Genomic DNA, 20,561 nt, shown 5'->3' with positions numbered 1-20,561 from the left:
CATGTGTGTTTGTATGTATTCTATAAGAAACATGTTTCATCCTAAATTCAGAATTTTATTTTTAACATTTGTTTAGGATTTAAAAGTATTACTAATTTATGTGAAGAATGCATCCCATACACTAATCATACATATCAATGAGCATTTTTCTATTTAAGAGATAAATCGCCTGATATTTACATTACATCCTGGATGTTCGAAATCGGTAGCAATTGTGTAAGTAAAAATACGATTTTGGTCTGATACAGTGAGAAATTTGGTGTGAAGAAAAGGTTATAACGGTTTTTACTTGTCAGTTACCAGCATTTGTGTCAAAAGTGATTGCAGTGATTTCTTTTAAAAATCAGTCCGGAGTGACTGCGTAGAAAAGATTTTCTTGATTGTTCTAGGCAGTTGATCAATCGTGCCATTTGATGCACTTTAACGGTTGTATGCTCTCAACTTTTTTTTTTTTTTTATCTGGTAATGTGAATTGAGGTTCGAAGGAACATTTTCCTATTATGCTGGTAAGATCCATATTGAAATTGAACTTTCTAGTTAAATTTCAAGAAAATGTAATTTCATAAATGAACAGGAAGACTTTTTGAATAGAATACAAGGCAAGGGCAAAAATAATTTTCGAAAGTAGCTGCAGAATTAATTGTATAAAATTCATGTTTTATTTGAATGGTATTTTAAGATGAAAATGAATAGTTCAAGTTGATGCACATTTTTCTTGTAGCAATTGATTACCTGAAGTAAAAATTCAGTTATGCGCATTGGAAGTTCAGTGACCCTAGATTTGTTTTTTTTTTATTGTGATTATTCCGACAAATTAATCATGTTATGCCTACGAATACCCCGCTTACAAGTATAAAAATCATTTTGTCTGTGGATGCATTTATCATTTTTGTTAGAAATTAAATATTGTGATCATTCTTATTAACGTTTGAAGTAAGTTTTTTTTAACTACGTAGGTTCTATATTCCCAAAACCCAATCACCAATTACTGATCTATCCTCTTGTGCCTCAATTGGTTTTACAGGCGCAAAACAAAGTACTCAAATTATTGATTTTCTAACTCTTATGAGTTACTCCATTCACCATCATTTATAATAGTAAGCATGACACATTATCTTGGTAGTCATTCTTGATCAGTCATTGATATTATTTCTGAGGAATCAAGAGTTTTGATTTATAATGCCCAAACTCAAGATTTCTCAGAAATATGAAAAATAATTTTGAAATTAGGTTTTAATATATTGGCGGAAAAATGGCTATGTTTGTATTATAAAATTTATATTTTTGTTGACCGTTACTTTAACTTTCGCTTCAAATAAAGTTAAACGATTTCTAAATTATACATACTTGGATTGCTTAGTAATAGCTTGGTACAAGACTAAGATTTTTTTTTTTAGTAGGAGTTGAGCTAAGATAAATCTATCCCCTGTCCCCTGTTTACTAATGCCATCTATTGGAATATTTAGGAAATCGTAGAAAGAAAAAATTAGAATATTACTTTTTTGAGTTCATTTTACAGGTCGCACAAGGCATTTTCATGTCGTAATTGTATTTTCAATGTGTTTTCTACTTTTGTAGGCATGAATGCAAAAATAATTACTAATATGCACCTTAAATGATCAAAAACATAGTTTTTTTTTTTTACTGTTGCTATCTTGCGTCATGATTACATAATATTTTAGAGTGCTGATTAGTCCCTCTAATATTTAGTACTATCAGTTATAGTACAATCCAGTTCGAGTCAACTTGTAAGTAATGAGTGCTAAAACGGAAAGTATTGAACGATTATTAGAAGATCATCTTCCTCAAGATGAACTAGCCGAAGTTAAACGCATTTTATATGGAAAAGAATTAAAGTAAGGAAATGTTTAATTCAAAATTCTAATTCTCTGTTGAGGTGTAATTTAATAATGTTGTTATTTGAGTGATTGAAAAATATTATCTATGTTAAATAGACCTTTAAATATTCCTGATGAAGCAAAGGATTTAGCAGAAAAAAACGCCTTCGAAATTAAATCATCAACTTTCACAGCTTATCAGGAAGAGTTCAGACAACCTAAGTAAACATTTCATTTCTTTCAACATAGCTTTAGTTTATCTTAAGATGGAATGCCTAATTTCTATGATAAAACTTCAGATTAGTACGCGTTGGTCTAATACAAAATCAAATTGAGCTGTCAACAGATGCGCCATTAATTGATCAAAGAACAGCAATCTATAACAAAATAGCTAAAATTATTGATGCTGCAGCTATGTGCAAAGTAAATATACTTTGCTTGCAAGAAGCTTGGTGTACGTAATTAAAAAAAAAAAAACTACTTGCATAAATACATAAACAAATTGTATGTAGTTGAGAAATTTGTATCTTTATTGTAGGTATGCCTTTTGCTTTTTGTACCCGAGAGAAGTATCCCTGGTGTGAATTCGCTGAAGATGCAAAAAATGGTCCATCAACTGAATTTTTAAAACAAGTAAAACATATTTCTTCTATTTTTAAAGTATTGTATAATATTAACTTCATTTAAGTTATGAGGCTCAAAATTTATAAATTTTTGTTTAGTTTTGCCGACAATATAATATGGTAATAATTTCTCCAATATTGGAACGAGATGAAGATAATGGTGATAGAATATGGAATACAGCGGTCGTAATTAACAACCGAGGAGAATATTTGGGAAAACATAGAAAAAATCACATACCAAGAGTTGGAGATTTCAATGAATCAACTTATTATTTTGAAGGAAATACTGGACATCCTGTTTTTATTGTAATTAGAAAAATTAATTTCTTTAAACAAAATTTATCTTTTACGACTCATCTTTTTTATTTTCTACAATATTACAAAAATACAATTAAATTAGCTTTTTAAAAAATGTGACGGATTAAATGTTAAAATGGATGAATGTGACAAGCCTTTCTTTTTTAAATAAATGTTCTTTTAAACTATAATTCCGAACCTAAAGAAAAACAGTTCGCCTAAAAGGCAACTTTTCGAAATACATTTTTTACTTATTTTGAACTTTTTCCTTCACTTTCTTTTAACTTTGTTTATACACGACCTACAAGAGAGGTGTCAAGGCAATAAAGTTTTTCTTTAAGTTGTGCTTTCGTAAACAGTAGGGTTCTAAATTAGTGTAAAATTTAAGTATGAAATGTCAGTCCGATATTTGAACAGTTATTTATCAGTTCACCGGTCTTGCGACCGATCAGAACATTTTCTTAAGTATTCTGTAGTTGATAGTCATTAAAGTGTTTCTTTTGAACTTTAGCATAAGTAACCACCACTTCGGTTTTTAACCTTTTTTTTAAAGAATAAATTGGTTTTTAATGGAGTAAGTGGAGTTTTAAGAAAATTTAACTCGTAAACTGCTGTCAGAGAAATCTGATAGATTTTACTAGATTTTTCTTTTTTGTTTTAAATAAATTTCCATTCTTTTCTTTAGACTGATTTTGGTCGAATTGCAATAAATATTTGCTATGGCAGACATCATCCATTAAATTGGCTAATGTTTGCCATCAATGGTGCTGAAATTGTTTTCAATCCTTCAGCAACGGTTGACAATCTCAGGTATGTGTAATATGATTACTCTAAATTTAAATTGTATAAGTTGTCGTTTCTAAATTAACGAAAGTGAAAACTTTTAGTGAACCATTATGGGGCATTGAGGCAAGATGCGCTGCAATAGCCAATCATTATTTTACATGTGCTATTAATAGAGTTGGCACTGAACATTTTTCACATAGTTTTACTTCTGGAAATGGTAAACCGGCACACAATGATTTTGGCCACTTTTTTGGTTCCAGTTATATAACTGCACCAGATGGATCGAGAACTCCTGTGAGTGAAGGAGTTTTTATTTATTTATCTAATTTATAATCCTTTACATCTAATAATATTATCCTTTACATTGGTTCTACTTGCCAAATTATTTAGGGCCTATCCCGCTGTAAGGATGGTCTTTTAGTTGCTGAAATGGATTTGAACTTATGCAGACAAGTTTCAGATGTATGGGGTTTCAAGGTATGTTTTATAAATATTCATAATGGAGTGTTTTACTCCAAAATAAAATTGTATATAATATTTTGTCATATTTTATTTAGCAGTAATACTTTGAACGTATTTTCTTCATTGCTCAATTCACTTTTTGAAAAAGGATAGTTGCTTACGAAATTAATCGATTTGCATTAATGCTCGTAACATATTGTGCTCTCTTCTCAGATTTGTCCCTATTCAATAACAATGTTATGTCTACTTACCTCTCTTTAGCTACAACAAATACGGAAAAATGTTGACCTCACATTTATCTTGTTAGAGAGAACAATCTTGTACAAAACTTTTAAAGAAACTTTATAAATAAAAAAGAAAGAATCTTCATGAACGACTGAGAAATGAAAATTACTAGAACAATGTTTAGACATAGAGGATGTTGGCGCTTTCTTATTATTGAAGTGCAAAAGAGAGTAAAATAACATTAAATGAACAACAAATATGTTACCAATTTACCTTCCTTGAAAAAAAAAAAATGGAGAAAAAAGATTAAGAAGTTAATATCGATGAAATCAGGAAAAAAAGTTAATTATATAAGATGAGAAGAAAGTAGTTTCAGAAGCTAAATAAATATTTGAAAGAATTTCATAGATAGAAAATGTCAAAAATAAAGAAATTTGTGAAATTTATGGAGTGATAGAAAAAGGGGACGAAGACGCTAAAAATAAAGAAGCAGTGAATAAAGATTTAAATCAGATGTTCAAAGGAGTTTGCTTTGCACAATTTTTCTCCCTATGTTTCTAGTTTTTCCAAGTCTGATAATACTTTCAGATTTCTTGTGCATGATTCACCTTTCTTATTAGAGTTATCACGTTTTTCTAATGGTTATTTCTTTTAACTTAAAACTTCAACACAATTTTGCAGGATTATTTGTGTAGTAAAACCTTTTACAGCTATAGTTTCCACTCTCTTCTATTCAATTTAAGTTTTTTCTTCAATTTAAGTTCAACAATAAATATTGTATCATTAAAAATATTTTTAACCTTTGAATCATTCTTTCACAGGTATAAAATAATTTCCTTTTTTTCTTACTCGAAATACTGGAAGTAAATATATTGTCAAGGAATAAGAATCGATGGCAATAAAGAACGTAAAATAGAAGAGAAGAATGTTCTGAATGCTTTAACCTGAAAACAAACTATTTATCTCACCAGTTTTGTTGAAGTATTAATTAAATTAATGAAATAAAAAAAGTAATTTTTAGAAAAATGGAAGAGACTTAAAACTCTCGTCGGTGGAATATGTAGGCTAATTGGCTCCACGATCGTCTCTTGATGTCCAATGGGGTGATAGAATTTATCAAATTAAGTTTTCATTGATAATAGTTATCTACTTAATTTAACTTGTGGGGCCACTTGAAAACTTATACGTTATTATGAAATAACTTATGAAAAGGCTACTAAAATATTGATTTAAAATGTTAATTGTGTACACAATCATTAATTTTGGCTTTTGTTTTTTTAGATGACCCAACGTTTAGAATTATATGCAGACTCATTACACAAGGCAGCCCAACTGGATTTCGTACCACAAAGAATCGGTAATTGAAAGACGACAAAGTTTAAGCAGTATATATATATATTAAAAGTTTACTCATGTATAAATTTTTATTTAATGTTTTAATTTAGTTTGAAGTAAAATTAAATTCGAAATGATTTGTTTCTTCAAGGTGTAAAATTTATTTAAATTTTTTTTCTTGTTTTTTCAATTTTTTTATCTTTTGTATATCTTTCTTTTCTGGCACTTTTGTTTGAGAACTTGTTTTTGTATGGAATTTTGGAGTCTTTGGTGGTTGTTTTAACATTTTATTAGCCTTAGAATCCAATTTAGAAGATGCTTCTTTTTGTTCAAGAAGTTTTACACTGGGTAACACACTTACGTTGGCACGTGACTTTGATAATTCGTGGTAAATTAATTCTGAGTACGCTTTTTTAGTTAGTTCAAGATCATTTTGAAAATGTAACATTTTCGTTTCTAAAACATCACTTTGCTCTTTGGTTTTTAAAAGATCGTTTAAAATTTCTGGCATTTTATTTTCTATAGCTTTGATTCTCTCTTCAAGTGTTGTAGCGCCATTAGCATGTTTAACTTCTTCTTTAGTTTTAGGAACTCTAGTAGGAGACTTATTTGACGGGTGTTTTTTACCTTAAACATTTCAAAAAAAGAGTTATTTAATTTTGTAACGTTTTTAATAACTTCCTTTAGGAAAAGGAAAGTAATTTATCACCACCATTTTATATATTTATGTATTTATATTTTGTTAACTGCTGTGCTATCCTTACAAGTTATACCAAACATCACATTTACAGCAACATTCGCCTTAAAAAAACGTTGACATTCAACTATTATTTAGAGAAAGTGGCAAATATTATCAACAAACAAGGTAGCCGAGCGGTTAGAGGCGAGACCTTTAAAGCTAATATGTATTGTGGTACTGGGTTCGATTCCCGGTCTTAGGCCTTAGATTTTATTTAATGGTTAATAAAAGAAATTTACAGTTAAAGTATGTTTGCTAGTCGCCTCCGTCAACGACACCTAATTGGTAGTTGGACGTAAAGCCCGCCTGAAAAATTAGGCAATTACTTTACTTACTGTATCAACAAACATGGATTTCACAAATGTCTTGTATGTAAATAAAAATGTTTTATGTACGACGAAGCTAGCGAAATATTTTTTAATAAAAATTATTAATATAAGTGGAAAAAATGTTTTTTCAATTCAAAAAGAAGGAATGTAGCATAAATGTCATATCTAATCAAAATACTCCAATTTCAAGAGTCTGCAAGGACTACCAATTGGCCGATTGATCTGTAACCATTTTTTGGAATTTTTATAAGTGGTTGTTAAACTTCTCTACGAACTTGTCGTCCATGTGAATGGATAAAAACCCTAAACCTATCTTAATGCAAAAAAAAAAAAAATCGTAATTGATGGATAAAAAAAGCATTGAGTTATGATTACTTGAAACATGACCACTACTTATTTAGATTTTTACTTTTTCTTATTAAGTTAGAAAAATTTGTGATAGTTTCAAAAGAAGATTCGGTGGAACATTTGCAGCTTAGAGGCATTAAACCTGATTCATACATTATTCTGCAAGAAGATTGAAGAGGAAATATCCTCGTAATCTACAGATGTGAAATAGTGAGCACGATAATGTTGGTAAACACTGGATACCTTCTCCAATTCATCAACCCGTTATTGTGTTACCTTGCTATTTATTGCAACAATTATTGCAATTAAATGTTTAAGTGTAATAATAGTATGATTATTTTTAAAATAGAAAAAAAAAGAAAAGATATTTGCTGAATATTTCAAATTTTCGGAATTAAAATCATTAAAAGGTATAAAATTGAATTATTGTTTCTTAGTTATGAATACCTTGCTTTGAACGAACTTTTAACGCAATTTCTTTTGATGTTTTCTTCGTAGGAGTAGTAGCCTGCTTTTCAACTAAAGCAAAGTTTGATTGTGTCCTTTTTATTTTTACTTCATTGTATTTTATCTTTTTTTTAAAATGATTTGCCAGTTTAACTAATTGTTGTTTCTCCATGATTAATGTTTTTCTGCATGAGGTTTTGTTGAATTTTATATTTTCACATTGTAAATTTTGAAAGAATTAATATTACATGTGAACTGATTTTATTTTTTAAAAAAAACTTACGAGATTATATGAAGCATTGTGCCAAATAATCATATGTTAACTCTATAATTCTTTGGATTTCAGGCACCCATCTCTTTATATTCTCCATTATCACGGTAAATGAGTGCACCACTTAAGTTACTCTCATTTTCGTTTAGTCAGACCGTTAGGTTACTTGTCTGTAAACAATTATTACATATACTTTGCCAACCCAAAAATAAAATATAATCAATCAACTTCAAATCCTTTTCACCTTCAATGGCAATAAAAAGATCATGAAATTAGCTTCTACAGGCCAAGACGCTCCTATAAGTTTTTTTCCTTTTACCATCTTTGTCCACAACAGATCTGGTGGCTGAGTTCTTGGAGTTTATAAATCTATAGTAAAATTAGGCTACTCATTTTTTTGGCTATTAATCTAATTTAAGTTAAAAACGTTAAAGATAACTCTGATGATTTCTGTGATTTGTAGGCCGTAATTAAAAACACTTACGATACTCAGACAACAATAACAGATAACAGTTTTTTATCCAGTTGCTAATATTCCATCCCTTTTGCAATAAGTTCGGAAAGCAAAATTAATTTTTTATTTTGATCTTTCATTGATTCATCTTTCTGTTAAACCACAGAATCATTACTCACGTGCATTGCTTGGAGCACTAGAAATCAGCATTTGTTATTTTCTATTGCCAATCTATTTTGTCGATTGTACGATCTAATGACGTAAAACGTGTAATATTTGCGTATAAGGTTTCTGTTTTGTTTTCTGATACCTACTCGGTAAACTGAGTGCAATCTCAAATTGATGCAATTAATTTTGATCATCCCTGCTTCTATAAAAAATGTTACAATCAAAATGCAGAAAGTGTGCCTAGTCTAAGTGATTTTTGTTTTTTGCTGCTATCGGTAGTCAGGTGAATCTTTCAATTTGATCAACCACCTGTCAATGTTTTTTATAATATTATTTTGTTTAATATTCTCCTTAATGCAATCCTTTTTCAGAGCATTTTTAGGGAGCTAGTTGAAACATACTCTAATTTCTAATTATAATAATCAGTACAATTGTGATTTGTTTAATCCTCCTGTTTAAAAATAATTGTTTAATTACTTGTTAAAGTTTCACTGAAAATTTTAAAGGCTTGTCATTAGAGCATTCAGCTGCAGTTATTGTATTTCAATACAAATGAAAATATAATTTTGTGAAAGAGATTTTTGTATGTAAAAGTATATTTAAGGAAAAAACTAGCATTTTACCTAGAAAAAGTCTAATTAAAAGTGACTGTTAGGACAATTGTTCAAGAGTTGATTGTCAAAAAATGCACGATAAAAGTATATATATGTATGTTTATATAAAAAATAAAAACAAAATTGAAGCCGTCTTTTTTTGCCACAATTTTTATTAGATATATACAATCATTTTACTGTTATTAATAAATAACATAATTTCTATATGTTATGGTTACATCGCTTTTTGTTTAAACAAAATTAAATACAAAAATTTATTGCTATAATACACATTATTTTTTGTTATTTGAATAACAATTCAATTATATAGCTCCAAAATGCCAGAAATACTACACATAAGTTTTATTAAAATAAAAATACATTATTGAAATGTTTCATTTCCAACTTTCTAAAGCCTACATTCATTACGGTTTAAAATTATCACTTTTGCATTTGTGGGAGTGAATATTTATTAGTTCAATTTTTTTTTCATTAAATAACTGATCTTGCCTAATAATGGATTGTCAAATTAATCTCCGATCCCCCTACCATCAATTGTAAAATATTGATATGTTTTTGAACAATCAATGATAAGAAAAATTTAGTAAATTTTTCAAGCAGTAAATTATACTTCCTATTCTTCTGCCACATTTTTAAATAATTTTTAATTACTAGTGTAATTTTGTTTTATTAATATTTTTATTATTACCTTCTCCTACTTCTATTAAAACGATAGTGTCAAATTGTCGTTATCCAGATCAGCAGAAATAATTTCAGGTTTATTTACCTGCTACTAATTTATGGCAGGCGCGATTAGCTACTTCGATTACTAAACTCCTCCAAAAAATGCAGTATTTTTTTGAAATATTTTCTATTTAGTTTCAATAATAGGCAAAAGTCGAGTGACACATCAAATTTCTACTAAAAAGAAAATTATAAAATAAAATAAAAAATTATTTTTCACGATTCAATCCTTAAGGTTTATTAAAAGAAAACGGTTTCCTTAAACCGCAAATGTACAATTAGGGGAATCACATTATTGAGGGTTGCTTAATTTTAATCTGGATCGAAAGTAGAATGAAATACGGCCAAACATCCGACCCATGTAGATATGTGTTTCCCTACGTACATAACTGAACTCGGTAAAGAAACTTATAGACTAAAAAACAAATGCATAACCAACAAGTAGAATTAGTATTCAAAAGCTTTGTATTCAAACCTACTACGAGACCGAGGCGCCACGGTAAACGAGCGGTTAGAGGCGAGGAAAGTAAAGCTACGATGTATTGTGATACTGGGTTCGATTCCCGATCTAGGCTTTGGATTTTATTTAATGGTTAACAATAAGAATTTGCAGTAAAGTACATTTGCTAGTCGCCACCGTTCAAGACCCTCCTGAAAAAATAGGCATTACTTTACCTTACTTTTTACTATGACCGTTAAAACCACTCGGTTATGTTGGAGAAAATCTGAATTGAGAATTATTTTGCGATGAACACCAGGAGTATCAGCACCAGTACAGATTGCAGTAAAGACTGAAATCATACGTCTCACAGAAGACTTTTCTCAAATCCAGCATAAGTTTTGTGAATCTGAGTTGACTAAATGGTAATTACGAATCCTAAATTATCATTTCGAAGTTTGAAATGCAAGTATTGGATTTTCTTTTAGTAGATAAAAAAACTCTCAGAATTCTATCAGAGATTCCAATAAAACTTTGTTGTCACTGTAGCAAAGAAAATATTATTTATTTGAAAATAGATAAAAATTTTGAACACAATCCAAATTATATTTAAACCCTTAAAAATTATACATCTTTAAGATTTTTAATTTAGTTAGATATAGCATTAACTTAAGTAGTGTAACACGGCTTCTTTTGAAAGGCCGGTCTCATTCAAAATCGAATTAGGTACCTTTGGCAAGAGCGGATGCATTTCTAATTTACAAATGTAATTAAAGAGGGTTAACATTATTGTTCACCTTCATGTACTAATTTATACACCTAACACAACGTTTCTAATAAATTATTTTAAAATAAATTAATAAAATAAACATACCATCACTTTTTTTTAAAATCTTCAACTTCTTTTATTTTGAACTTTTTTTTCTGATTTTGCTTAACTTTCTAGTTTTCCTCATCTTGTTAAAATGTTGTAAAATGACGCAAAGCGTAACAACAGATCAAATTTACTGATTACCATAGAGTACTTAAGGAAAACTCTCAATTATAATAAGGTTTGCAATTTTTATTGATCTTAAAATAGTATTAGTTATAAGAACAGATTTAACTTTCAATATTTAGATATATTAATAATGCTAAAGCAATAATTTTAAGCAAAGATAATTTTAATTATCTTTTCTGCCAACTGATAAATTAAAAATTTTTAGTATCGTGAACTTAATATATAAATTTATTCTAATTTACACAAAATATAATTCCTTCTTTGAATAGAACACATTCTCCGTGGATATAAAATTCGTAAAAATGATATTAATTCTACGAAATCAATTGATTTACACAAAATTTTATAATTAAATAATGTTTAAACTTTCTATTACTTTCAATATAAAGACCTAACTAGCTAGCAATTATCGAAGTATAAAAGTATAATTGAACATATTCGGTGAAACTCAATTTGTAGAAAACTCGTCAATTAGAACACAGTAAATAAGAAAAGACATTTAATTGTTCGCACTGGATTTCCAGAGCTGAAGTCTAGGTTAAGCAACCTATAATTAGAACAAACAATATGCACAGAATCATTTTGTCAATATTTAACGCGCTTGTATTGATTTTTTTTAATCTACCACTGGAAGAAGAGTAAAGTCTGGTACAAAACACTCAAAAAAAGGTGATAGTAAGTAGTAGTAAAAACAAAAAACCACTTTATATGCGTAATGAATAAAATAAGATTAAAGTAGGGGCCCTTCTTGAGGATGCACTAAATATTTAAGGAAAATCCAAATTTAATGAATGAAACTTTCAATTAGGATACACATTCCTATATATGTAGAGTATACAAAATTGCATCTGCTTTAGTTTATCAGTTACCTTTTAAAACTTAAAAAAAAATTATTACTTAATGTAAACTACATTACATCATAATTATAATTTATAGACAGCAGTCATTTTTAAAAATCTTGGCTTTTACTACAAATATCAATATGGTTTTCAAAATACCAAATTCTAAAGATATTTACGACTTAAAATATTTGATCTTATACTTTGAGTGGACAATTTTTACATGTATTAAAGTAAAAGATTTATAACTATAATATTGATTTGGATATTCTTATTTATAGTACAAATTAAGTTAATATTAACAAATAATTCAAAAGTATAAAATACAATCACAAAACAAATAAGAGCTTTCAAATTAAACATTTATAAATAAAAATTACAAAAAATAAATAAGAAAGTTATTTATAAATACATTTTAGATGAAAGGACAAATGGAAGACTTCACATAAGACTGAACACATTTCAATTAGGTGATTACCTCAGTCGTAATGTGAGATAAGACCAATTTTTAATATACAAAAAAGAAAACTTTAAGCGTAAAATTAATGGATAAGCTTAAATATGTAAAAGAAGAGTGCATCACTGGAAAATTTAATGATTTAGTTATTAATTTCAAACTTATAAATACTTTCCGATAAATGCATTATCTTCTAAATAAGTCCCGTACAAAATAAAATTAGAACTTTCAAGATAAGATATAGATTATATTTTTTTGAAAAAGTTAGAGTTTAGAAATGTCTGTTACAATGGAATTGAATTGCTTAAAAATGGCAAAATAATTAGAGGTAAAAAGTAAAAAGGTATATAAGGCTTAGAATAGTACTGTAAATTCATGGTTGACCAAGTGGTTAACTGCTTAGATCCAAGAGTACACTCGGTAAGCTTGTGAACCATGTGAAAATCAGGGAAGGACACGATAAAAACACTGAGAACTTTAAGTAGTCAGATAAGAGGTTTCATTTTCTATTCAGATCAGATTGCAACTGACTCTGGGTCTCTAAACAACAGTTTATAGTTTCTGAATTGTCGCACAGATTAATATCCTCGAATAGACTACTATCCCTCGTCGCAAGTGTAAAACTTAAATTATTAACGTCTGCTAAGTTACAAATTTTGTAAATTTCAGATAACAAGGAGTTGGTTTTTTGATTTTATTCTTATTAGTTTTACTTAATTGTTAAATGAATTAATGTTTTTAGTTAGGATAATCTCACATTTTGTCCATTTTAAAAATGTAATGAATATATACTATCAAATGATTAAAAAACTAATCATTTTCAGATCTAGGTTGTCCATCTAGATTGAGGAGGAAAAAATAATGAATTGAGTATCATACATTATGTACTGAGTCTTATAAAAAAAAATTCAGAACACCATCTAGGTTAGTTCTTGAATTTTTTTAAATTTAATACATATTGTACTCAACGGTTGTACTTGGCACAATTTCTTATTTATTTCTCTAATATTACCAAAGTAATACTAATTTTTAACTGATAAGTAAGCAGGGGGAACAATTTTTTTTATCAATTACAAAAGCTGGATGACATCTGCTGCAATGTGTAAGCTTTTGTTTGTCTACAGCAGTGGAACGAAAACCAGTTTGACCGCGTAGATTTATTGTAACAACTATTGGCTTATTTTCTGGAGATTGTTGGCCATTTGAATTTAAAATGTCCGCCCTTGGTATGTAAAGTGCACGTCTTGGATCTTCCAATCTTAATTCTATTGTATTTGTATGTTCTGAATCTGTAGCCAATGGTGGTAATAAATCTCTCGATGGTCTTTCCACTTCTAGAATTCTTGGGGTTGTTGCTTCCGTCTGCTTGAAAGCTGGTTCTGTACGATGGGCCGGCTGAGAGCTTGTCATCGGAGCTGTTCGAGCTAGTATAGCCTCTGAATTAGGCGTCTCTATCGTGCTCCTATATAAAAAATATAAATAAATAAGTTATTACACACCACTTTCTCTTAATATTATTTAATTTGTCTACAAATTTTGATTAAACTTATTAAATTATTCCATTTGTTTACTTGGACTTCTTATTATACAAGCGTGTAGCTTACACTGAAATGTAAGTTTTATATTTAATTAAATAAAATAATATATAATATTAATATACATATGTACAAGGGAAAAATGCCGAATTGGCGTCCAGTTCATCTAAATTTCTACTTTTAAGTAAGGCCAAAGCCATGTAAATTTCAGCAAATCAGGTGGCAAGAATTTTAATGTTTTCAATGACTAAACAATTATTCACTTCACTCATTGTTTTCAAATTCATTGATTTATTGAAAATGATCTTAAAATAATTGTTTCTCGGAAAGTATAAAATTAAAATCGTGGACAACCTATCGACTGAAGCTGCACGTTATTGAAGAATCAGATATTTGTAATTAATTGTGATTTAAAAGAAATGAGAATAAGTAGAAACATTTTTCAACTTGTGGCCTATTAAAATCTGAATGGGAATAAATAAATCAGATATTTTTTTTTTCTGATTGACATTTTTAACTCGGTAAAACCTATTTTAAAAGAAAAATAAAAAGTATACGAAGATCACATTTAAAAAAAAATGAATAAATAATAGATAAAAAAAAGTTGAAGTTAATGTTTGGAGGCCCTTCAGGGACCTGAGGCTCGAGTTGCAGTTCACCCTAATCCTCCTATTTACGCCGCTGATTCAGACTACTTTTCTAAAAGACGATACAGGATATGAAGGGACCTGAGGTGGTAAAGCTGGAAATCGAGGTAGTTACGAGGAATGAATCCTGCAAATTCCGTTACTAGTTGTTTCTACATATTAGTAGAAAAAATATAATAATACAATTATCTAACTGCTTGATCCATTATCGCGAACATCAGAACTAGTTCTCGTAATACCGTTGCCGCGGTAGAGGGCACTAGTGCTAAGACTCAATATAGAGTGTCTATTTAGAGAAGCGAATGGCAGCACTTTCTTTCCTGATTCTTTATTACTTTTTAGACACTCCGGAGTCAAGAAAGTTTGGAACCAGCATTGACGAGTTATACATGAATTTTATCTCATATAAGATTCTTTTAATGTAAATTATTTGCACGATATATAAGTTTGTTAAAATTAAACAATTTGCTAACCTAAACGAGACATTTGTTGGACTGAACTGGACAGAACCAGTTGGTTCTGTAACTGATGTTGGTTTGACAGCCACAGCCCCTTTAAAATTTGCACGTTCACTGTCTCTAAACGTTGTCAAACGATTTCTTGAATTAAATGAATGCGACGCTATTGAACCAGAAGGTGACCGTTGCAGATCTAAACTGTCAGCTGAACTATCAATAGAACTGCTTGATGTATCTTGGTTCCTTTTCATTTGCTCAATTCTATTTAAAGATTTATGTGTAGTTTTTAATGCTTTCGCATTGCGAGGATTAGCAATTGGTTCCAATTCTTGTAATTCTTCGCCAAGATTACCTAAAAAAAATTGATAATAATTAGCTTAGTTCTCTTGCATGTTTTGAGGCTATGAAATTGAAAAATATTATTACAAAGGCAAACTTACTTGTAATATAATCATCAACAAAAGGTTTATCACGTTGTCCAATTAGAAGATTAGCTGCATAGTCGGCCATTGAACGATTACAGTTGACTTGATACCAATGGGCACAGATCAGCATTCTTTGGTGAAATAGGGTTGTATTTGGACAGGAGTAGGTGTATTGGCGTCCTCCTTCTCCACACATATGGTACACCTGTTTATTGTAAATATTAAAGTATTAAATACACTTTTAATTAGGTATTTCAACTTCAGCTTTGGGCCAAAAGAATTAAACATGCCCTTCTATGGTTTTTTTTCTCTTGCGCACGTGTTTTTGTTTATTTTTTTCCTGCAAATGATATCATCTTTGTTCCAGACTAAACATTCCCTAAACTATTTAATTAAGGTTGAAATACAAATACATTTATACTTCATTATTTTTGACAGTAATGAACATATTTATTAATTAAGTCTTGATATCTACCTATCTTTATAACTACAATATCTTTATAAGTACATAAAATACCTGACAGTTAGTTTCCACATCAGCGTAATATCCGATAGGTCTTCCTTGGCATGAAAAACTTGTTATTGGTATATCTGGTGATGCCAATACTCTTTGGATCTGGAAATAAACAAAACAAATATTATAACAATATTCTTTACATTCCCATTACTAAAACTAAGAAAAATAGAACATTTTTCGCTATTGTTAAATGATTATTAAAAGGGGAAACGTTCGTATCGGTTCTAAGTGTGATATTTCCATTTATGCATTAGGAAATATTGTGAAAGATATTTTGAACATTATCTGAAATTAGTCTTTTGTAAAAATTATTTTCACTTTAAGGCGGGCAAGCATCTGAAGTTTTTTTTTTTTTTTTTTTTTTTTTTTGACACTCAGAGTCTTTTTTAGTGTACCTCCAGTGGACAATATTGTTCATCACTACACAACGTAAGAAGCTCATTAGAAGAAAAAAATTAAGGGGCTGCAACTGGATTCGAACCCAGGATCTCCACTTGCAGATTCCTGTAAGCTAATTTGTGCAGCCATAAATTAACTTTTTTCATTTAATTCATATACAGATTTCTTTGTAAATGTTAAAGTTTACTAATTTGAATACAGAGATGTGCATATCTTCAATTTCTATGCACATATTTGGTACAAAAAACAGAGCAGAAAACGTTGGTGTCCAATTTTAGAGATGATAATTCAACAACAGTCAGGTGTGTGGTCAGTCCCTTTTATGGTTGGTCATTATTTAATGATTGTTCCTTAGTATACAATCAGGACACCTGGATTTTGCAAGATTATCTACAATTTGTATGTGAAATTATTTTCGCTAACGGTTGATTTCATTGCTTTGATATGCTAAGATAATCAATCCTATGTATAGTCTATTATTAAGGACTAAATAAAGAGAGTATCTTAAAACACTTAAAGCTGGATCGTTAATTCTTACATCAATATTTATTACTTTTTTGCATAATTGGTATCCCAAAGATTATTTATTTTTTTAAATTGATTTGTAATGTTAGAAGCATTTAGTTTGTTTTAAGACCGTGATTAAAGCGTGAGCGTGCCCATGTAAGGTTATTTTTAATTATTTTCTTTATTATTTCACTAGTTCATCCATCATTAGATCTTTTGATTAAAATATTCATGACTAATATTTTGAATAAAACTAAATCTAAATTCATGTCATTTTAGGAATAATTATCATTTTATTATTTATTCTTATCAAAAGTTAACACTGAGCCAGAATTTTTTTATAATCTGTAATCAATATCAACTCGCTATAAATTGTGAACATTTTTAAAAGCAATAAAGTAATAACAATGTAAGCAGAGTGATATTAAGTTTAAACCTGTGATTTTCTTTTGAAAACATTATTTCAGCCTCAAAGGTCAACAACAAGGATATTTCCTCAAGATGAACTTATTACTTTCCTGACCAGTAAGTTGGAGAGAAATAATACTTGACGTAATAGATGACAAACACCAACCAATTTAGGTGATTACCACAAGCGTGTGTAAAATGGTGAAAGTGTAGAAGGCGTAGTAGTTTGTTCAACTTTTAACGAGCGAACTTCAAAACCTTGGAAAACCCAACATTCATTCGATTACAAGCAGATTTTTAGTTTGAAAATATAGAACCATGGACATCATGTAAACTTTATTTTGTGAAAAACCTTTCGAAAAGAGAGAAAATGTTTTTAATAAATTATCACAACTTCCTTGTGGACTAGGAATTTGTTATCATGATAAGGTAGATAAAATTATTTTTTTTATAAAAGAAATCGGTCGTTTAGACTCACACGACATTTTTTTGCTGTAATCTCTTAAGTTCTAACATGTACAGAGGGAATAAACAACTTTAATTCTTACATTATGCAGCTTGTAAAACAATTGCTTTTCACAAAATAGAACTACAGCCATTCAACCCACGAACTAACCTGTAACCTATAACCTGTTTTCATAAATAAAATTATAAACAGGGAATGCTTAGTTAATAGCAAATTTTAGAAGGTTATAATCGAGGGAAGAAAAAAGAAATCCATTAATAAGGCGTTACATCTGTTATGGATTTCCTTCATACACAGAATTTGAGTAGTGAATTTATACCTTCTTGGTAAATTATAAGTGGCCGTACATTCTACTGAAATAACTTTACGGTAAGTCTACCCTCACTTCACTCCCAGAAGTGCTGTTTTGATCGACATTTTGTTGGAAAAAATATTTCTAATAAAATTGATAAAACTTTATGGGAACCATAAATGTGTCTAGTTTAAAGAAAATCAATTGAACCATTTTGGGAAAAATGTTGGCAAAAAAAAAGTGAATCTCCGTAAAGTGGAACTTGATTTTTCTGTACTTAAGAACTTTTGGTGCTTGAACCACATTAAAAGAGATCCTAGAAGCTGTATATAGATGTACTCTTGGTTCTATTCTCTATTTGGATCGTTAGTTTGGTCTGCCGACCAAGCAAGCTTGCCGCCATACATTCATTAGTGACTTGTACAGTCATTAGTGTTAATACAAAGTATGATATACTTTTCTTGAAGAGCATCATTACCTTGCTTTGTCATTCATTCTTATATTCTAAGCCATTCAACTTAATGCTTCTATTATAATAATGTTCATTTCTCGTCAAGGTGTAATACTGAACAAGTTTTTAAATATTAATTAAAAACATTTTCTTTGGATTTTTTTTTTTTTAATTTTTCTTAGAGGATTGTGTCTGTCGAGTAATGTGTTTTTAATAATGTGAAAAATTGTAGTCATTGAGTTCCACTTAATACGAAAAGAACCTCTCAAACAAGAAGAGTGTTGTATCTTGGTACTGGTGCCAAAATGGACTTCGACAATAAGCTTTTCGATAAAATTTATAATAATAGAAGTGCCATTTTATCGAAACGATATTTTTTAATTAGTACAACCATTACGCAAGAAGGCAGTGGAACCATCATCTGGAAACTTGCTTAAGAACGGTGTTGTGGAAGGGAATGGTTTGACTTTCTTCTAAAATGCTAATTTCAGTGCAGAAATACCTGCACTATAACAATATGAAGAGTAAATGTGTAAACATTTAGAGTGGAAGCTACTAAACAAAAATCTATGGCCCAGTACGTGCAGGCGTAGAAAGAATAAAGAGCTGTGAATGTTCTAATAAAAGGAGCCCTCCGATTGCATGTTGGGTTAAGTTAAACCAACTGAGATGGGCAAGGCTTGGTGCCGATGAGATTTCTACCAAACTGAGACTCCAGAGGGTTGGGAGGCCCAAATTTCGTTTATCCTCGGACTGTGTAACAGCATGGTGGTCCATCTGTGGACGACTGGTGGAAACATATTGAGGAGGCCAAGAACCTCAACACTGGGTTGCAGGGCCAGGAAATAAGAAGAAGGAAATGTGTAAGTTAAATTCTAAATTTGAAGCATCAGGTTGACCAGTATTGCCAATTTAATGGTCAGATTTTCAGTTAATTAGGGATTTTTTTTTTTTCAAAAAAAGGTACTTTATTTTTTAAATCGTAGTATGCACAGTAGTTGAAACATTTTTTCAGATAAACTTCATTGAAGCGATATTCTGCGGAGTCTATCGAAACATTGAACTATTTGGTACACTTCTTACACCTGTATAATGTTAAAAGAGTCCAATACGACTGGTCAAAATTACTAATTGAAAGATTTTGGGGGTTAAGAGGGGGGAGTTCTCAAAAATGATTTCAATGATTTCCCTTAAAACTACTTCCCGTTTTGTACCTATTAATAATGCTTTTTATTTGTTGGAAACATTTCTATGGATCATTAGATCTTTGGGTACATTAGAAAAGGGCACTTCATTTTAAAACTTTTTATTTGTACATATTTTATTTTTTTAAAACAGTGCTGCTTTCTATCGTTTTGTTGTGTAAACATATATAATACTGATACCAAAATTGCATCAATATAAACTATTATTCTACACTTATTATCAGTGGATTAAGTTCCGGTAAACTATTTTTTATTTCAAACTTTTAAAAGTTTTAAGGATATTTAATTACGCTGCGATAAGTGAACATCATGTAAGTATTTAAAATATTAATTTCAAGCTTACTAAACAGAAACACATGTATACTGAAAAACAGAAAACCACTTAATAATGGACTTTTAGGTGTCTTATTAGGTTATGTGAGAACTTAATGACTTATAGTAAAAAGGTGAACTAAAATATGTTGTCAAATTAATAAATGTAATAAAGGAGTTATAGCGTCGAAGTTTTAAATTTCAACTAATTCTTAACACCTGTAAAAATTTAAAAACAGTTCGAAGAAAATATTAAAATTATATTCATAATTTTAATGGAAAACTTTTATGCAAAAACAAAATTAAAACAAAAAACATTTAATTCAGTGTTTAGACATCTTTTTTTTTTTTTTTTTTTTTTTTTTTTTGCGCATCAACAGCTGAGGTCATTAGCGCCCGGAGCTTTTTCCAGTGCACTGCCGGCCTCCGGACAGTGTTCTCTCGTTACAGACAACACTGTCCATCACCGGACAGTGAGCTGTAAGAAGCTCCTAGGAAGAGAAAATCTAAGGGTCAGCTGCTGGATTCGAACCCGGGACCTCCGC

At 29.6% G+C, this 20,561-nt stretch overlaps 3 protein-coding genes across 5 annotated transcripts in view; 1 reads left to right on the top strand and 2 right to left on the bottom strand.

Moving 5' to 3' along the window:
* Nucleotides 1-63: 63 nt before the first annotated feature.
* On the top strand, nucleotides 64-5,716 carry pyd3 (beta-ureidopropionase pyd3). 2 transcript variants are annotated; one of them, XM_074141305.1, is made up of 10 exons: nucleotides 64-216; nucleotides 1,683-1,856; nucleotides 1,956-2,060; nucleotides 2,138-2,292; nucleotides 2,377-2,471; nucleotides 2,561-2,767; nucleotides 3,444-3,568; nucleotides 3,646-3,838; nucleotides 3,935-4,021; nucleotides 5,513-5,716. In XM_074141305.1, exons 2-10 carry the CDS (start codon nucleotides 1,756-1,758, stop codon nucleotides 5,594-5,596), a joined length of 1,152 nt encoding a protein of 383 aa, XP_073997406.1. In that variant the 5' UTR covers nucleotides 64-216; nucleotides 1,683-1,755; the 3' UTR covers nucleotides 5,597-5,716. The 2 variants fall into 2 exon arrangements, with proteins under 2 accessions (XP_073997406.1, XP_073997405.1); XM_074141304.1 differs by having other exon boundaries at nucleotides 72-216; nucleotides 1,720-1,856.
* Nucleotides 5,643-7,887, bottom strand: LOC141460884 (uncharacterized). Its single transcript, XM_074141316.1, has 2 exons — nucleotides 7,430-7,887; nucleotides 5,643-6,193 (listed from the first exon to the last, which is right to left on the bottom strand). Exons 1-2 carry the CDS (start codon nucleotides 7,599-7,601, stop codon nucleotides 5,727-5,729), a joined length of 639 nt encoding a protein of 212 aa, XP_073997417.1. The 5' UTR covers nucleotides 7,602-7,887; the 3' UTR covers nucleotides 5,643-5,726.
* Nucleotides 7,888-9,084: 1,197 nt separating this feature from the next.
* The window catches only part of LOC141460880 (uncharacterized), a 130,800-nt gene continuing 119,323 nt past the window's right edge, over nucleotides 9,085-20,561 (bottom strand). The window contains exons 1-5 of one of the 2 annotated variants that reach the window (XM_074141307.1): nucleotides 17,839-17,904; nucleotides 15,977-16,075; nucleotides 15,475-15,664; nucleotides 15,050-15,386; nucleotides 9,085-13,856 (exon numbers count right to left, since the gene is read on the bottom strand). In XM_074141307.1, coding sequence (XP_073997408.1) covers nucleotides 13,424-13,856; nucleotides 15,050-15,386; nucleotides 15,475-15,664; nucleotides 15,977-16,075; nucleotides 17,839-17,889 — 1,110 coding nt within the window. In that variant the 5' untranslated portion in view covers nucleotides 17,890-17,904 and the 3' untranslated portion in view covers nucleotides 9,085-13,423. Of the gene's footprint in view, nucleotides 13,857-15,049; nucleotides 15,387-15,474; nucleotides 15,665-15,976; nucleotides 16,076-17,838; nucleotides 17,905-20,561 lie in introns of those variants that run through there. The other variant, XM_074141306.1, reaches the window with a different exon arrangement.

Source organism: Rhodnius prolixus, unplaced genomic scaffold (assembly GCF_049639745.1).
Source record: "Rhodnius prolixus isolate KJV_2025 unplaced genomic scaffold, Rpr scaffold_6, whole genome shotgun sequence".
Taxonomy (NCBI): Eukaryota; Metazoa; Arthropoda; class Insecta; order Hemiptera; family Reduviidae; genus Rhodnius; species Rhodnius prolixus.
This window is presented reverse-complemented; position numbering and strand designations above follow the sequence as displayed.

Coding starts and splice junctions, on each gene's coding strand:
- pyd3 (XM_074141305.1), top strand. CDS start 1,756: ATGAGTGCTAAAACGGAAAGTATTGAACGATTATTAGAAGATCATCTT. Junction 1,857..1,955: donor TTATATGGAAAAGAATTAAA/GTAAGGAAATGT, acceptor TATGTTAAATAG/ACCTTTAAATATTCCTGATG. Junction 3,569..3,645: donor GCAACGGTTGACAATCTCAG/GTATGTGTAATA, acceptor GAAAACTTTTAG/TGAACCATTATGGGGCATTG.
- LOC141460884 (XM_074141316.1), bottom strand. CDS start 7,601: ATGGAGAAACAACAATTAGTTAAACTGGCAAATCATTTTAAAAAAAAG. Junction 6,194..7,429: donor AAAAGTTCGTTCAAAGCAAG/GTATTCATAACT, acceptor GAAATGTTTAAG/GTAAAAAACACCCGTCAAAT.